The sequence below is a fragment of the Ceratotherium simum genome, chromosome 35 (assembly GCF_057802395.1).
Source record: "Ceratotherium simum simum isolate JZ-2026a chromosome 35, ASM5780239v1, whole genome shotgun sequence".
NCBI classification, from domain to species: domain Eukaryota; kingdom Metazoa; phylum Chordata; class Mammalia; order Perissodactyla; family Rhinocerotidae; genus Ceratotherium; species Ceratotherium simum.
The window spans coordinates 17,277,474-17,292,668 of record NC_141934.1 but is presented as its reverse complement, the minus strand read 5'-3'; the positions used below and the strand labels follow the sequence as shown (position 1 = coordinate 17,292,668).

Genomic DNA, 15,195 nt, shown 5'->3' with positions numbered 1-15,195 from the left:
GGCGGGGCTGGGGAGGTGGGGGCAGGGAAGGCGACGGCTAGGGAAAACTGGGGAGGGGGCCGGTGAAGGCGGGCAGCATAAAACCGGGGCAGGAGCTGGGCTGAGATAAAACGGGGTGGGGGCGGGCAGGATAAAAATCGGGGATGGGGCGCGGGGCTCAGGGGAAGGCAGGGCGGCCAGGTAATTAGGGAAGATGCGGAGCCTGAGGGGGAAATGGGTAAAAACGGGGGTGGCGGAAACGGGGGGCAGAGAGAACGCCAGCCGTGGAAAATCGGGGGGGAGCAGGGCTTAGGGGAAAACCGGGGCGGGGGGAGGCACGGAGCTAAGAGGGAATCGGGGAGGGGAGGCAACACCTGCCAGGTAATAAGGAGGGGAGGGTAATGGGTAAAAAAGGGGGTGTGCGGCGATGCTGAGGAAAAACGAGGGAGGTGGGGAAGGGAACGACACCAGTAGTGGGAGGGAAGCGGGGAGTTCAGGAGAAAACCGGGGGCGATGGGCAGGGTGAAACCCTAGGGGGGTGGGAACCAGGTAAGAACAGGGGGGAGCGCGTAAGGAGACAGTCGCATAAAAATGAGGACCTGAAGTCACCAGGGAAGCGGGGGAGTTTGGGAGACAAAAAGCTGAAACTGAGGAGAGAAGGGAGGATGTTCGGGAACACAGATCCAGGTGAAAAGCGGGTAAGGGAGTAAGGAGGCTGGAGAATAAAATTGGGGACCTGAGGAGGGGGAGCTCGGAGGTTAATTGGGAGCTGAGGGAGAGGAGGCCCACACAGGGGCTGGGGATCAAGTTGGAGGGTCAGAGGAAGGGGTAAGCAGGGCCACTTTTTGAAAATGGGAACCAGAAAAAGAAAAGCCCAGTGGAAAATGGAAAGTGAAAAAGGAGCATGGCAAAGTTAAAATGGCTGGTGAGAAAGGGGCGGCCAGCCAGAGAAAAAGGGGGATCCAAAAAGTGGGGGTCCAGAAATGGACAAGCTGGGTAACCGGGGTGTGACCTCTGAGGGCTGAGGAGAAAGGGGGCAGGAAACAGGCGCTCAGCCACAGCAGGGAACAGAAGTGAATCAGGCAGAGGTAAAATGGGGGCTCAGAAAACAGAGCCCAGGACTAAACACACATTAAAGTAGAGGGACTGGGTTAAAAAGAACATGGGAAACACGCTAAGGTAGAGAACATGAGTTTGGGTTTTCTACCCATGGGATTAAAATGGGACGGTTGAGATAGAGAGCTTAGGGAGCTTGGAGTGAAGAAAGGGGGAGAACGGAATGACCTAAGAGGTAGAAGGGCCTAGAACAGGAAGAGGTAATGGCATTGGGCAACCTCAGGTGGGAGGTGAGGTGTCCTGGGGGCTAGAATTAGCTGAGACCAGTGAAAATCCAAAGCCATCAACAACTACGGGGACACGACAGCTGCTGTAAATTGTCTTTTCAGATGGTCCATCAGTTTTATGTTTTCCACCATGACTCCTATCCTAGCCCTTTAATGTCAGAAAGCATGAAGTCGGACCGAAAAGAGGCACGTGTTGGAGGATATGCAGGTAGAAAAAAATGGAAGAACAGTTTTCTCAGGGAGATTAGGAAAAGTGAAGGTGTCTCAGTAGGTATAACAGGGTAGGTAATATCTACAAGTCACGGAAAAGAATAAAATAGCAACGAGGACGCTATTGTTAGCAATATTGGGAAAGCTAGTAAAAAAATTGGAGAAGGCAATCCCATTTCCCCAAATCTTTCGGTTTATTAATCAAGTCTAAATCAAGATCACTACAGCATTTATTTAAAAATAACTTTATTCCATAATCGTTTTAAAAAAATCCATATTATAACCTCAGACCGAATTTCACCCAAACGACCCCCGCCCCCATCAAATTTTAAAATGTAAGTATTGCAGAGGGACCTGCTAATTTTTCTTTGCAGCAGTTCTTGGCCAGTCCCATAGTGAGAAATACCAGTTGGCACTTACTGCATCTTAATAAATTTTACCCAGCAAGGATGATTTTCCAGGTTTCAGTGCATGGCTTATGGAAATTTTCCATCAAGCATTTTCTTGCTGCAATAACAGGGCCTGTATGTGCTTGTGGGAATTGGAGCAAATATCAAAGCCACAGGATTATGGGAGCCCCTTGCCCAGTGTCCACCAAGTTTCGAAGAAAAGCAATTGTGGTAGCCCTGAAGTATTTATCTTCCTGGTTCTGATAAGGAGATCTCCTGGTCTCTGAGTTCACAATACATTCAGATAAGATTTTTCAAAAGCACAATGTAATAACTTGGACTTTGCTACACAAGGTCTGTAACGTACTGTCAACAGGCTTGTGGATTTGGGGATGGGTTATCTTAAAAGAAAAAAAGCCCTAATTCTTCAAAAATCCTTAAAACTTGAAGACCCCCAGTCCGTGGGCTCTTAACTGACCCAGCTATATTAATGTGTACACAGGGCTCAGATCTGAGTGACAGCAGTCACAGCTCAGCTGGTCAAGGGTTTATGGTGTTTGGCACCAAGACCCTGACGCTCCCATTTGTTAGTGGAAAAAAACCCCACCTCGAAGATTTCTTATCATGTGTGTGCGCAAGAGAAGAGGAAGTTGCAGAAAGCATCTCAGTGACCTTGCACATCATTCTCTCTGTTCCCAGCTAGGGATTTTTTTCCTACAGTTTCTTCTTTTTTTAAATATGGTTGCCTCTGCATAATGGACTCTCAGATTCAGGAACATAATCATCGAAGACTCTAAAGGAGAGACTAGCTCCGTGTTCAGTGACTTTATAAGCAACCTATCTTTAGCATCCCTTTCTGAAATGATACTTAGACTGGTTGGAGTGGTTAAGTTCATGAGGTACTATGCAGCAAAGACCCAGCCCACGAGAACTGCAGTTCACAGCTATTCCTGAGGGGTGGAAATTGCAGCCAGCTCCCTAGTGTTCTGAGCTGGGGACAGGGCTCACTGCTAGTGATTTGCTTAGTTTAGTCCCTTCATCCAAGAAAATGGACCTCTCCCAGCCACACCTGCAGGGTAACCCTGCAGATAACCAGCTTCTCATCTTAGGAGTCCCAGTCACTATGGTTGAAGAAGGGAAGTTCTCTTTGAAGCGCTAGGTTTTGCCCATCAGAGCAGGGTATGCAACTTTAAAGAGTGCAAATTCGAGTCAGATTTTCATGTTTAGCACATATCCTTTGCTAAGGTCCCTGACATTTAAGAGGTTTGGATGATATCAGGAAAAAAAATCTCTAACTGTACAGGGATCTACTGGAAACATCAGCAGCTTAAACTCACCACACGTTATTTTCATTGAAAACTTAGTATTATGGATCAGTGTATCCTCATAACACCCTTAAGAAGTAGGAAGGAAACAAGTTCTCCATTTTTGTGGTTGAGAAATGGAGGCCAGATGAACTGGTCTGCCCAAGGAGTACTTTATCACCAGATACTCCATTAAAAAACATTCCTCCTGCCTTTTTTCAGAGCCACAGGAAAAAGAAAGAATGGGAAAGTCTGAAAGCTAATTGTGCATCACTGAAGAGGCTTCTGTGAAAATATGAAGCTCTGCAGGATGTGAGGTGCTAATGAAAGGCACTTCCTCGTATGGGCCCCTACCTCTTTTGAAAAGAATTGTATCTCCAGGGAAGCAGAAACCATCAGGAGAGCTCCAATAATGCCCTCATCGGAAACCATTCTACAAAGAACGAAAAAAGAGTGAAAGGCCCAGGCAACAGCTTATAACTTAGAGTTGACATTTTTTCTTCCACTAGGGAAGGCAAAGGAGAAGATAACATCTGCTGAGCACCTCCCAGGCACTTCCACGTCCAAAAGTACCTCATTTAGTCCTCACCATAACCCTGTAAGATAGGTGTGATTTCACCTATTTTATGGATGAGGAAATTGAGGCCCAATGAAGAGGTAAATTACCATGCCCAAGTCCATAATACAAGTAAGTAGCAGGGCCCAGATTCAAACCCGGGTGTTTCCAACTCGGGCTTGAATTAACATTGGTAGCTGACACCTCCTCACCTTTTCCAGGAAGCTGACGTTTGTCTGGTTCCTCAGCTCACCTGGGCAGTGATAAAGGAAGTGTCCTTACCACCCCGCGCTATTCCCTTGTGTGCTGGGGCTAGCTGGTTACAGACCTTTAATAGTGGCAGAGTGCGCTGAGGCCAAGTGCCTCCCCCCCACTCCTGTCCCCCCAAATCAGCATCAGTCAACCTGGATAAAGCCAGGAGTCACAGGGAAAGGGGCATCTCAGATGCCATATGCAGCTGTCCCCCACACACTGCCTGTTCCCAATGCTTTTTAACATCACTGAGAAAACTTACAGCAAGTCAAACCAATTTAGGAAAAAAATGGAAGGAAAGATGTGTGTGTGTTTTTCCTTTTTGCTAAGAACCCCAAACCTTTTCTAGCCCTCAGGCAGGGGTGCAGGTCAAGTCAAAGCAGAATGCAAAGCTCATCTTCAGTGTAGCTTTCCAAGCTTTTAAGACAGGATAATGAAGGACAGTTCTCTTCTTCAAACTGGCCTGTCATCTTCTTGAACGATGTCACTCTGCTGCTCACTGCTGTCGTCTGTACAGAGGGAAAAGGAGATCGGACTCTGAGTGATCTCAACGGGATGACTCCGTTTCCACCATCAGCCTTCCAACATCTCGATTTCTAGTCCTTTAGTGGTGCGCCTCGGAATTGGATTTCACGGAGGAGCAGGTAGCTTCCCCTTTCACCTGTTGTTTTCACTCAAAATCCTCTAGCCGTGCTTGATGCTGCCCACCCTTCATACTCTTGGCTCATGCCGTTCCCCTCACCTAGAACGCCCTCTCTCCTTCCTGCTTATTCAAACTCAACTCTCCTGAAAGACTTGCCTCATATCCTACTTCTCCCATAAAACTTCTCCCGACCAATGCATCCCTCAAGGCTCTCCTCTTTCTCTGAAGTCCTGTAATTTTTAAACATATCATTCATCAGGCAATTAATCAAATTCCTCCTTGTGACAGTTCCTCTGCTGCTCTCTCAAAGTGTTGGTTAAATCTTGCTTCCACTTTAATTTTCCCCCCGTGTATTGGTCTGTTCACCCTAACTGGTCTCATAAAGCTCCCTGCATGCAGATATTATCGGTCTTTCTTTTTTATTCCCTAGCAATGTTGATCTTGACCCTTTCCCGGAGCAGGCCCTTGATAAATGTTTGTCAATTTAACTGTCATGTTGGCAGTTGATAGTAGATTCTCAGGTTCCAGATTAAACTTTAACTATCTTCCCCAGCCTTTAAAAAACCAAACTCACCCCTAGAGATTTCCTACTGGGAAGCTCACCACAACCCAGCCGAGTGCTTTTAAGGAAAAAGAGCTTACCTTGCAGAGCCTGGAGTCCATTGCTCATCTGGTCTACGTTCCCATTCACCAATGCGGTCACTCTATGAATGTGGCCGTGCTTGTGTATTTCTTTTGGCACCTCCTCCCTCTCATTTGCTTCCTCCTCCTCCACTTCTGCAGCATCTTCCTCCTCCTCCACGTCTTCCTCTTCTGAATCCACCAAAACCATGACATCATCCATGTCTTGCCCCCTAGTTTCCAAAGGGGGAGAAATAATCAAGAAAATATCATTTTTTCCAATGTCAGCCCTTGTTGAATAGCAAACACTAGATTCTTGAAAACCCCTTTGGTAACATGGAAAATTCTTCATGCATTCAAATAGGTTAAGTCACGAGATGACCGTGTGATTGTAAGCTCTCAAAAAGATGCTACCACAGATGGCTATGGATAATCATCTCTCTTCCTGGGTGAGTTTTATTATTCCTCCCCTGCTCTTCAGGCAGGTGACCTCCTTGTCCCAGGCACCTACCATTTCAGCTCCTCTCACAGCATGTGCACAAGTGCTCTGTTCCTTTCCTGAAATGCCCTTACCTTACTTCTGCTCCACTTACTGAAATTTCTCCTCCTCATTATTCAAGGCCCAGGTAAAGTCCTCTCCCTCTCCCTGAAGCCCTGAACTACAACTGCATTTGGAGTCCATGCCCAGAGGTTTAGCATTTAATTATTCTCTAGCTTACTGCTGGTTTTGCCTACCCAGACTGTACATTTCTTAAGGAAGAAAGAACGCATGGCATGGGCCAGTCACAGGCCTAGGAGCATTACATTCTCATTTAATCATCATGGTCTCCCTGTGGGAGACAGATAAGGAGAAAAAGGCTCAGAGAAGGTCAGGGATTTTCCATGACATCGGGGCTTGGGAATGGCAGAGCTGCAATTTGAACCCAGGTCCACTAATTCCAAAGCCTTTTCCTACTATGCCATGCGACTACCTCCTGTGAGAAATAAGCCTGGGGAATGACAGACTGACTGGGACAATGGCCCTCAAATACAGGGCAATAAAGGTACATCTTCCCCATAACAGATGGTCCCAGAACAATAATATGCCCTCATTGTGAATGATGGCTCCAGAACAATGGGATCCCATTATTATGAATGGGTAAAGAGGAACAAAGAGAAGATTTCTTTGCTCTCACTCAGAATCTCCTTAGGAATTGAAATACACAAGTTCCATTTAGTTACTTTGCCCCTACTGAGGTTTCTTTGGGAGGGGCTTCTGGGCATGTTCAGACTAGTCTTCCAAAACATCTTGTAAGACTATGACTTATTCTTCCTTTTAGCTCTTTTTAGAAAATTGGATAAAATAAATGCATGAATGACTGGGCTCAATATGTACACCCTGTCTTCATGCCTCAGTGAGGGACCAGCAACGTGCCTTGTCCTCTGGTCTGGCACTATAAAAAGAGCACAGACTTTGGAATCAGTCAGACCTGGGTCTGAATGCAAGCACTGCTGTTTACTTCCTGGATGAGCTTGCAAAAATTACTTCACCGAGCCTCCAGCTCCTTGTCTGGAAAATGGAGATGCCACCTCCCCCCTGAAGAGTTTATGAAAGGGTTTCTAATAATGCCTAATGAAGCCCCTAGCCCAGTGTGTGGCACATGGTGGGTCCTCAATGATAGTTGCTATTATTGTTATTATGAAAGGACACAAAACAGCAATGAAGAAAGATCATGGAAAATGGGTTTTTGATTTGAATCTACGGAACACTCACCTGAAAGTGTTTCCTACTGAAGGGAGAAAGGAGAAAAAATTAATATCCAATAACATCTACTTCAGCCTCACAAAAGTTTTTAATCAATGTAACATTTACAAAAGAATGGACAATGACAAAACTGCCCCAACATGAGAGGCGGCAGGGTGTTCAGGAATAGTACTTAGGTGCTTCATTACTGCACATCTGGACCCAAAGAAGCCTATAGACTGGGACTTCAGGTGGGAACATAACAGGGCCTCCTTCCTCCACCCACCCCCTTTCAAGAAGCCTGAAAGATAAGCAGAGGGACCCAAGAAGTCCTTACCTTTCCAGCAGAACACAGGGCTGTAGTACAGCATAAGCCCTGAGATAATGGCCAGTCCCAGCAGAAGGAGACTCACAATGGTGCCCACAATTCCACCAATATTTAAAGGTTCTGCAAAGATAAATCACAGCTTTGACTCTTCGACCTGATACACATGCAGCTAGGAGAGCAACACCTCCCCTCTTCTGCCTGGGTCCTAGTCTTCATTTTGGTTTCATGACCTTGGGCAAAGCATATGAAGTCTCTGTAAAGCAAGATATCTTATCTCCTGCCGTCAGGCAGTTTGTGGGACTCAAATGAAGCATGCGATGCAAAAGAACATTGGAAAGTTAAAATCTCTATGTGTCCACTAGACATCAGGACCGTTTAGAAGGCCACAGAAATTAAGAGCATGAGTTACTGGTGCTGCGATAAACAGTGATCAATGGAACAGAATAGAGAATCCAAGAACAGGCCTACACATAAAAGGAAACTTGATATATGACAGATTAGTAAATAAAAGAGGAATGATTCAAGAAATGGTGCTGGAACAAATGGTTATTGAAATTTGGGGGAGAAACTTGATCTCTACCTCACACTATTCACAAAAGTCAATTCTAGATGATTAAAGATTTAACTGTGAAAGGCAAATGTTAAAACTTTTAGAAGAAAATATAGGAGAATATCTTCATGACTGGGCTAAATAAGGACTTCTTAAGTCACAAAAATTGCTAATGATCTAAGAAAAGAGTCATAAAATGAGCTACATTAAAGTAAGAACGTCTGCTAATCAAAGGATACCATAAAGAAAGAGAAAAAAGACAACAAACTGAACGGAGATATTTGTAACATGTCAAACTAATAAGGAATTTGTACATGAAATTTCTAATGAACTCCTACATATCGATAAGAAAGGGGAAATTGTCAAAAGACACAATTATGTATTTCACAGAAGAAACATAAATAGCAAATAAACATATGAAATAATATTTAGCCTTTTTAGTAATCAGAGAAATTCAAATCAGAACCCCAGTGAGATTCCATTTTACACCTACTTGATAGGCGAAATCACAAAGCCTATGGGTGAAAATGTGGAACAACTCGACACTCTTATGTACTGCTGTTACAAATGGAAATTGGTACGACCACTTTGGAAAATAATTTGGTGTCATCTCCTAAAGATAAAAATGCACATAACATAATTATAACTCTTCATTTTTACTCCTTGTACATATCCTAGAGAAATATTTGCCTGGGGACCTGGTGTATATGTACACAAGGAGCTGGCTAAAAGAATTTCACAGCAACACTGTTTGTTCATCACAACAAAAAAATCAAAAACAACATAAATGTCCATCAGCAGGAAAACTAGTAACTTAGTTGTGGAATAGTGACACAATGGAAAATTATAAAGCATTGAAGAGGTACGAAGTATAATTACACACATCAGCATGAATAAATCCGAGAAACAAAATATGGAGTGAAAAAAGAGCAAGTCACAAAAGACTACATTTGTATGATAACAACCATTTTTTAAAACTGAAAACCAAAAATAAACAATATATTATTTAGAAATGCCTACACATGGAGTAAAATTTTTCTTAAATAAAACATGAAATTCAGGATAGCAGTTACCTTTTTCAGGAGGCCTAGGATGAGAGTGAAAAGAGGCCTACAGGTAGGGTTGCCAGATAAAATACAGGATGCCCACTTAAATCTGGATTTTGGATACACAACGAATAGTTTTTTAGAATAGGTATGCCCCATGTGATATTTGGGACATACTTACACTATAAAAATTCTTCTTTGTTTTTCTGAAATGCAAATTTAAGTGGGCATCCTGTTTTTTTAGTTTTCTTGTTGTTTTCTAAATCTGGCCACGCTACCTACTGGTAATTTAGCAATGTTGGCACTATTCTATATCTTAAGTGGGATGATAGTTTCTTGGGTGTTCATTTTGCTATTATGCTTCACAACTTACCTTTTATATATACATATATTTTTTATATATGTATTTATTTCATTTGAATATATATATTTTATATTTATGTGTTTTCTAATATATATATTTTTTCCTTTGGGATACAACAGATATTAAATAATATTTTTATCCCTATGCAAATGTTAGAGGTTTAGGACTGGACAATAGTTTTTCCCATCCATCTTGTCAAGCAGATATGCCTTCTCCCAGAAGGCAGTGACCCATGTGTAGGGAAGCACCACGCTGTCCCCATGCTGGTGCCAGGTCCTCTGAAGCTGTCAACTCTCCTCCTTTGGGGCCACTTCCACCACTCACCTTTCACGCTCAGCCAGATGTCCACCTTCCTCACCCCCACGGGGTTCTCAGCCCGGCAGACATAGTAGCCCTCATCCAGGTCCTGGGAGCAGTTGTGGATGGTGAGGGTGGAGCTCTGGCCATTCTGGGTGATGAGATAGTGGCTGTTGGGCTGGATGACTGTTTCCGGCTGGGTGAGGTTCCTCAGCCACAGGATCTTGGCAGAGGGGTAGGCTCCAGACACTTGACAGGTGAGCGTCACATTGCCCCCTATAAAGCAAGTCTTCATGGGCTCTGAGAGGAGAAGGGAGGGGCTCCCTGGCGACGAGAAGAAGGTAAAGAAAGACAAATGTTTAAGAAGATTCAGGTGTGGCCTGAGATTTTCAAGAATATTATTTCTTTCCCAACAAAGCAACTTCAGGAATTTCCATGCCACACCTGGTCTTATATAATAATAAAAGCTGCCATTTACTGAGCACTTACTATAGGCTAGGCACTGTTACACATAGCAACCCAATTAGTTCTCACAACTACTCTGTCATTATCCCCATTTTACAGATGAGGAAACTGAGTTACTGAGACAGTTAAGTAACTTGCTCAACCAAATAAGTGATGCAGTCGGGATTTAGGGTGACCAAATACCCTGGTTTGCCCAAGACTGAGGAGGTTCCCGGGACCTGGGGCTTTTGGTGCTAAAACTGGGAAAGTCTTGGGCAAACCAGGATAAGTTGGTTACTCAATGTGAGATTGGAACCCTAGGAGTCTGACTTTTGTTGTAATCTGCCTTCCTTACTCCTATGCTATATGCTTCTATGTCTAATAACCACACTGATCATATGAAAAATGGGCACACAGCCTGACAAGGGTGTTCAAGGGGACAACAGAGCAGCTGTATTAGTTTCCTATTGCTGCTATAACAAATTGCTACAAACAGTGGCTTAAAACAACACAAATTTATCCTTTTACAGTTCTGGAGGTCAGAAATGATCTTTTGGGGGCTAACATCAAGGTGTTGGCAAAGCTGGCTGCTTCTGGAGGCTCTAGGGGAGAATCCATTTCCTTGCTTTTTCAACTTCTAGAAGCTGTCTGCTTTCTTTGGCTCGTGGTCCCTTCCTCACATCACTCCAGCCTCTTGCATCTGTCATCACATCTCCTACTGCTGAGTCTGACCCTTCTGCCTCCCTCTTATAAGGACCCTTGGGATGACACTGGGCCCATCTCAAAATTCTTAACTTAATCACATTTGCAAAGTCTTTTTTGCCATATAAGGTAACATATTCACAGGTTCTGGGGATTATGACATGGACGTCTTTGGGGGGCCATTATCTACCACAGGTTTGTCCAAGAAAATGCAGAATATGGCATCCCTGTGGCCTTGGGGTCTGATTTGAATAGGATGTGGGGTAAGGTTTACCGTAGCGATCCATTTGTTTTATTTGTACGAGAAGCCTTTCCCAAAATGCACACCCTCCTGGGAAGGGTAGCAAATCATGTTGGGGGATTTATTAAGTCCATATTTTCAGCAGCTGAGGGATACAGAGTGGCATGTTGGGTTCCTGCCTGAGAGAGCAAAACTGCATGCTTCCCATTGGCAATCATTCCAAGAATCTAGGGTTTCACTGCTGGCATCCTGGGAAGAGGGAAGCGGGGAGGGACTGGGGGTGGAACAGCTCCAAAGCCTCTCTCTCTAGGTCGGGTCAACAAAACAGAAGCCCCCAAAGCTAGTTTTGCTCAGGAAACTCACATGTGAGCACCCCTTCTTGGATCCACTGTTAGGCTCCCCCCATATTGTTAAATTGCACCTTCCCCTCTCCGTGGTTAACCCAAATTTCCTTTGGGGTCACAAAGCCAGCAGCAGTGACAAGCCTCGTCGGTATGTTTGTATTTGCGGGCCCCAGAACCAAAGTTTGAGAAATGGCCCCCTCATCCTTTCTTAAAAGCAAAACAAACAATCCCCCTGGCGTGTACCCCTTGCTCCCTAAACAAATGTCATGTACGTGAATACAGTTTTGCCAAACAGAGCATTCACTCCTCAAAAAGCTCTGAGTCACCCATCCAGCTGTGGCACCTATAAATTCAAAAAGTTTAGCTTAAGAAGATGCTGTGTGCACAGGTGGGGTCAGGGGTTGGGGTGGTGGGGGTGGGTGATGCAGGGCTCTCAGAGAGCTGCAAGATGGACAACATACTGGGGCCTTCACACACTGGGCTGGCTAATGCTGCGGCTCATCATGAATTGACTGGGTTTCTTCGGTCTAGGGACCTACAAGACATATAAGGAGAGATCTGGGCAGCAGGAAACCCTGAAAGCATCACTTTTCATCATTTGGGGGGCTATGCTGTTCTGCATCCCTGAGGTGGACATTAACATTACCTTTCAATGACTTGCTAGTCCTCCCAAGTGAAAAGATCCAGAGACCCCCTCTCCCTGCTATTGGAAGTGTGGTCTGAGGACCAGCAGCAATAGCACTTCCTGGGAGCTGGTTAGAAATGCACAGTTTTGGGCCCACCCCAGACCTAGGAAGTCAGAATCTGCATTTTAACCAGAACCCCAGGTGACTGGTATGCACAACAAGGCTTGAGACGCGCTGGGCTCAAGTGCTCATGAGGGTGGAGGGGAGATCTGGACAACATCAGAGTCAAAAAAGTTCCAGATGCCTGTGCTTTTGCTTCCCATGCTCCTGGAATCAGGAAAACTTCTGGTCAGCTCCGTTCTATAGACACATTTCTTAATCCTGAGCACATAATTAGATTCAAACTACTGGCCAATAGGGCCATAGGAATGATGACTTAGGCAAGATCTGCAAACAAAATGGAAGAGTTGGGGGAGAAAGAACACAAAACCATCATCTGCCTCTGCCATTTTCACTGTCTCTCAGCATCTCTCCATCATTTATCCACTTCCTGGGACTTACTGTCTACAGCACGCTTCCGGAATCTTCACTATAGACCACTCTGAACATGTGTACTGCTGCCCAGTTGCTTGAGTCTGGGCAAGTCCACTGCCTCAGTTTTATCATCTATAAAATGGAGTGTAACAGGTTGAATAGCATCCTCCCAAAATTCACGTCCATCCGGAACCCCAGAATGGGATCTTATTTGGTAATAGGGTCTATGCAGATGTAATTTGTTAAGGATCTCAAGAAGAAATCATCCTGGATTTAGGGTGGGCCCTAAATCCAATGACTGGTGTCTTATAAGAAGACACACAGAGACACACACAGAGGAGACCATGTGATGACGGAGGCAGAGATGGGAGTGATGCGGCCACAAGCTAAGGAATGCCTAGAGCCACCAGAAGCTGTAAGAGGCAAGAAACAAAAACAAAACGAAAAGATAACCCATCAATTGGGAGAAAATGTTTGCAAATCATATATCTGATAAGGGGTTAACATCCAAAATATATGAAGAACTCATACAACTCGACAACAACAAAAATGAACCACCCGATCAAAAAGTGGACAGAGGTGGGCCGGCCCCGTGGCTTGGCGGTTAAGTGCGTGCGCTCTGATGCTGGCGGCCCGGGTTCGGATCCCGGGCGCACTGACGCACTGCTTCTCTGGCCATGCTGAGGCCGCGTACCACATACAGCAACTAGAAGAATGTGCAACTATGACATACAGCTATCTACTGGGGCTTTGGGGGAAAAATAAATAAATAAATAAAATTATAAAAAAAAAAAAAATGGACAGAGGATATGAATAGACATTTTTCCAAAGAAGATATACAGATGGCCCATAGGCACATGAAAAGATGTTCAACATCACTATTAGGGAAATGCAAATCAAAATACAATGAGATACCACCTCACACCCATCAGAATGGCTATTATTAAAAAGATAAGAAATAACAAGTGTTAGAGAGGATGTGGAGGAAAGGAGAACCTTCACACACTGCTGGTGAGAATGTAAATAGGTGCAGCCACTATGGAAAACAGTATGGAGATGTCTCGAAAAATTACAAATAGAAATACTATATGATCCAACTATTCCACTGCTGGGTATTTATCCAAAGAACATGAAAACAGTATCTCAAAAAGATACATGGACCCCTATGTTCACTGTAGCATTATTCACAATAGCCAAGACTTGGAAGCAACCTAAGTGCCCATCGATGGATGTATGGATAAAGAAGATGTGATATATAGATATGCTGGAATACTACTCAGCCATGAAAAAAGAAAATTGTGCCATTTGTGATAATATGGATGGACCTTGAGGATATTATGGCTAAACAAAATAAGTCAGACGGAGAAAGACAAATACCATATGACTTCACTCACATGTGGAAGATAAACAAACAGACACATAGATACAGAGAACAGACTGGTGGTTACCAGAGGAGAAGGGGGTGGGGGGAGGGAAAAAGGGGTAAAAGGGCACATATGTACGGTGGCAGATGAAAACTAGACTTTTGGTGGTGAACGTGATGCAGTCTATACAGAAGTCAAAATATGATGATGTACATCTGAAATTTATATAATGTTATAAACCAATGTGACCTCAATAAAATAAAAATTTGCTAAGAGAGTAGATCTTATGTTGTGTTCTTATCTCAAAAAAATATATATAATAATAAAAAAAAGTGGGAGGAAACTTTTGGAGGTGATAGATATGTTTCTGACATAGACTGGGGTGAGGGTTTCATAGATGTATAATCTTCAAATCCATTAAGTGGTATATATAAAAATATACAGCTTTTAAATGTCTATCATATATCAATAAAGTGCTTTTATAAATAAATAAAAATATGAGCACTCAGCTTATATAAGGGATGATTGTGAGGACTAAATAAGATACTGTGTGGAGAACAGTATCTTACTTAGGAGCTACTTAGCATAGCACCATGCACACAGTTGGCACTTAATGAAAGTTAATGTCACTATTATTGTGATATTGCCATTTCCCTGTTTCACATTTGTCAGACGTCTCTCTCCATTTTAAGTCCTCTAAAAGCAAGGATTCTGTGTTCCCCTACGGTAGCTGGCACCGTGCTGAGTACCTAACTCCTACACAAAAAGATTTGCTGGATCAGGTGTGGAAGGTCCCGAGGGAGGCAAGGGGTCTGGAGTCACCAACCTGGGCTAAGTGCGGGCTCAGTCACTTACAAGCTGGGTGATCCTGGGCAAGTTAGTTCACAAAATGCCATCATCTGCAACTTAACGAATCATCCTGTCTAATTTGCAGGCTATTGTGAGGATTACAAATAACACGTTCAGGGCCGGCCCCGTGGCTTAGTGGTTAAGTGCGCCAGCTCTGCTGCTGGCGGCCCGGGGTTCAGATCCTGGGCGTGCACCGACGCACCACTTCTCCGGCCATGCTGAGGCCACATCCCACATGCAGCAACTAGAAGGATGTGCAGCTATGACATACAACTATCTACTCGGGCTTTGGGGGAAAAATCAATCAATCAAAAAAAAAAAAAAAATTATAAAAAAAAACAAATAACACGTTCATAATCAGGAAACAGGAAAAGACCTTCTGAGCTCAGAAACCTAAAAGAACAAGAGTGACAGAGGTGACCCCTTCAAAATCAGAAATTGTTCATCACTACCAGAAATGCCACAAATGTAGCTTAGGAGCAAAAC

General features: G+C 44.0%; 1 protein-coding gene and 1 long non-coding RNA gene across 5 annotated transcripts in view; one reads left to right on the top strand and one right to left on the bottom strand.

Annotated features, from left to right (window-relative positions):
- Positions 1 to 1,761: 1,761 nt before the first annotated feature.
- The window catches only part of VSIG10 (V-set and immunoglobulin domain containing 10), a 32,555-nt gene continuing 19,121 nt past the window's right edge, over positions 1,762 to 15,195 (bottom strand). For 3 of the 4 annotated variants that reach the window (XM_004429932.3, XM_087424138.1, XM_087424139.1), the window contains 5 exons: positions 9,633 to 9,929; positions 7,358 to 7,468; positions 7,051 to 7,066; positions 5,319 to 5,530; positions 1,762 to 4,542 (listed from right to left, as the gene is read on the bottom strand). In XM_004429932.3, the coding sequence (XP_004429989.1) occupies positions 4,487 to 4,542; positions 5,319 to 5,530; positions 7,051 to 7,066; positions 7,358 to 7,468; positions 9,633 to 9,929 (692 nt within the window). In that variant the 3' untranslated portion in view covers positions 1,762 to 4,486. The remainder of the gene's footprint in view (positions 4,543 to 5,318; positions 5,531 to 7,050; positions 7,067 to 7,357; positions 7,469 to 9,632; positions 9,930 to 15,195) is intronic. The other variant, XR_015549980.1, reaches the window with a different exon arrangement.
- On the top strand, positions 4,538 to 8,917 carry LOC147912466 (uncharacterized). The gene is made up of 2 exons (XR_015549981.1): positions 4,538 to 4,677; positions 5,662 to 8,917. It is a non-coding gene; the product is annotated as an uncharacterized LOC147912466 (long non-coding RNA).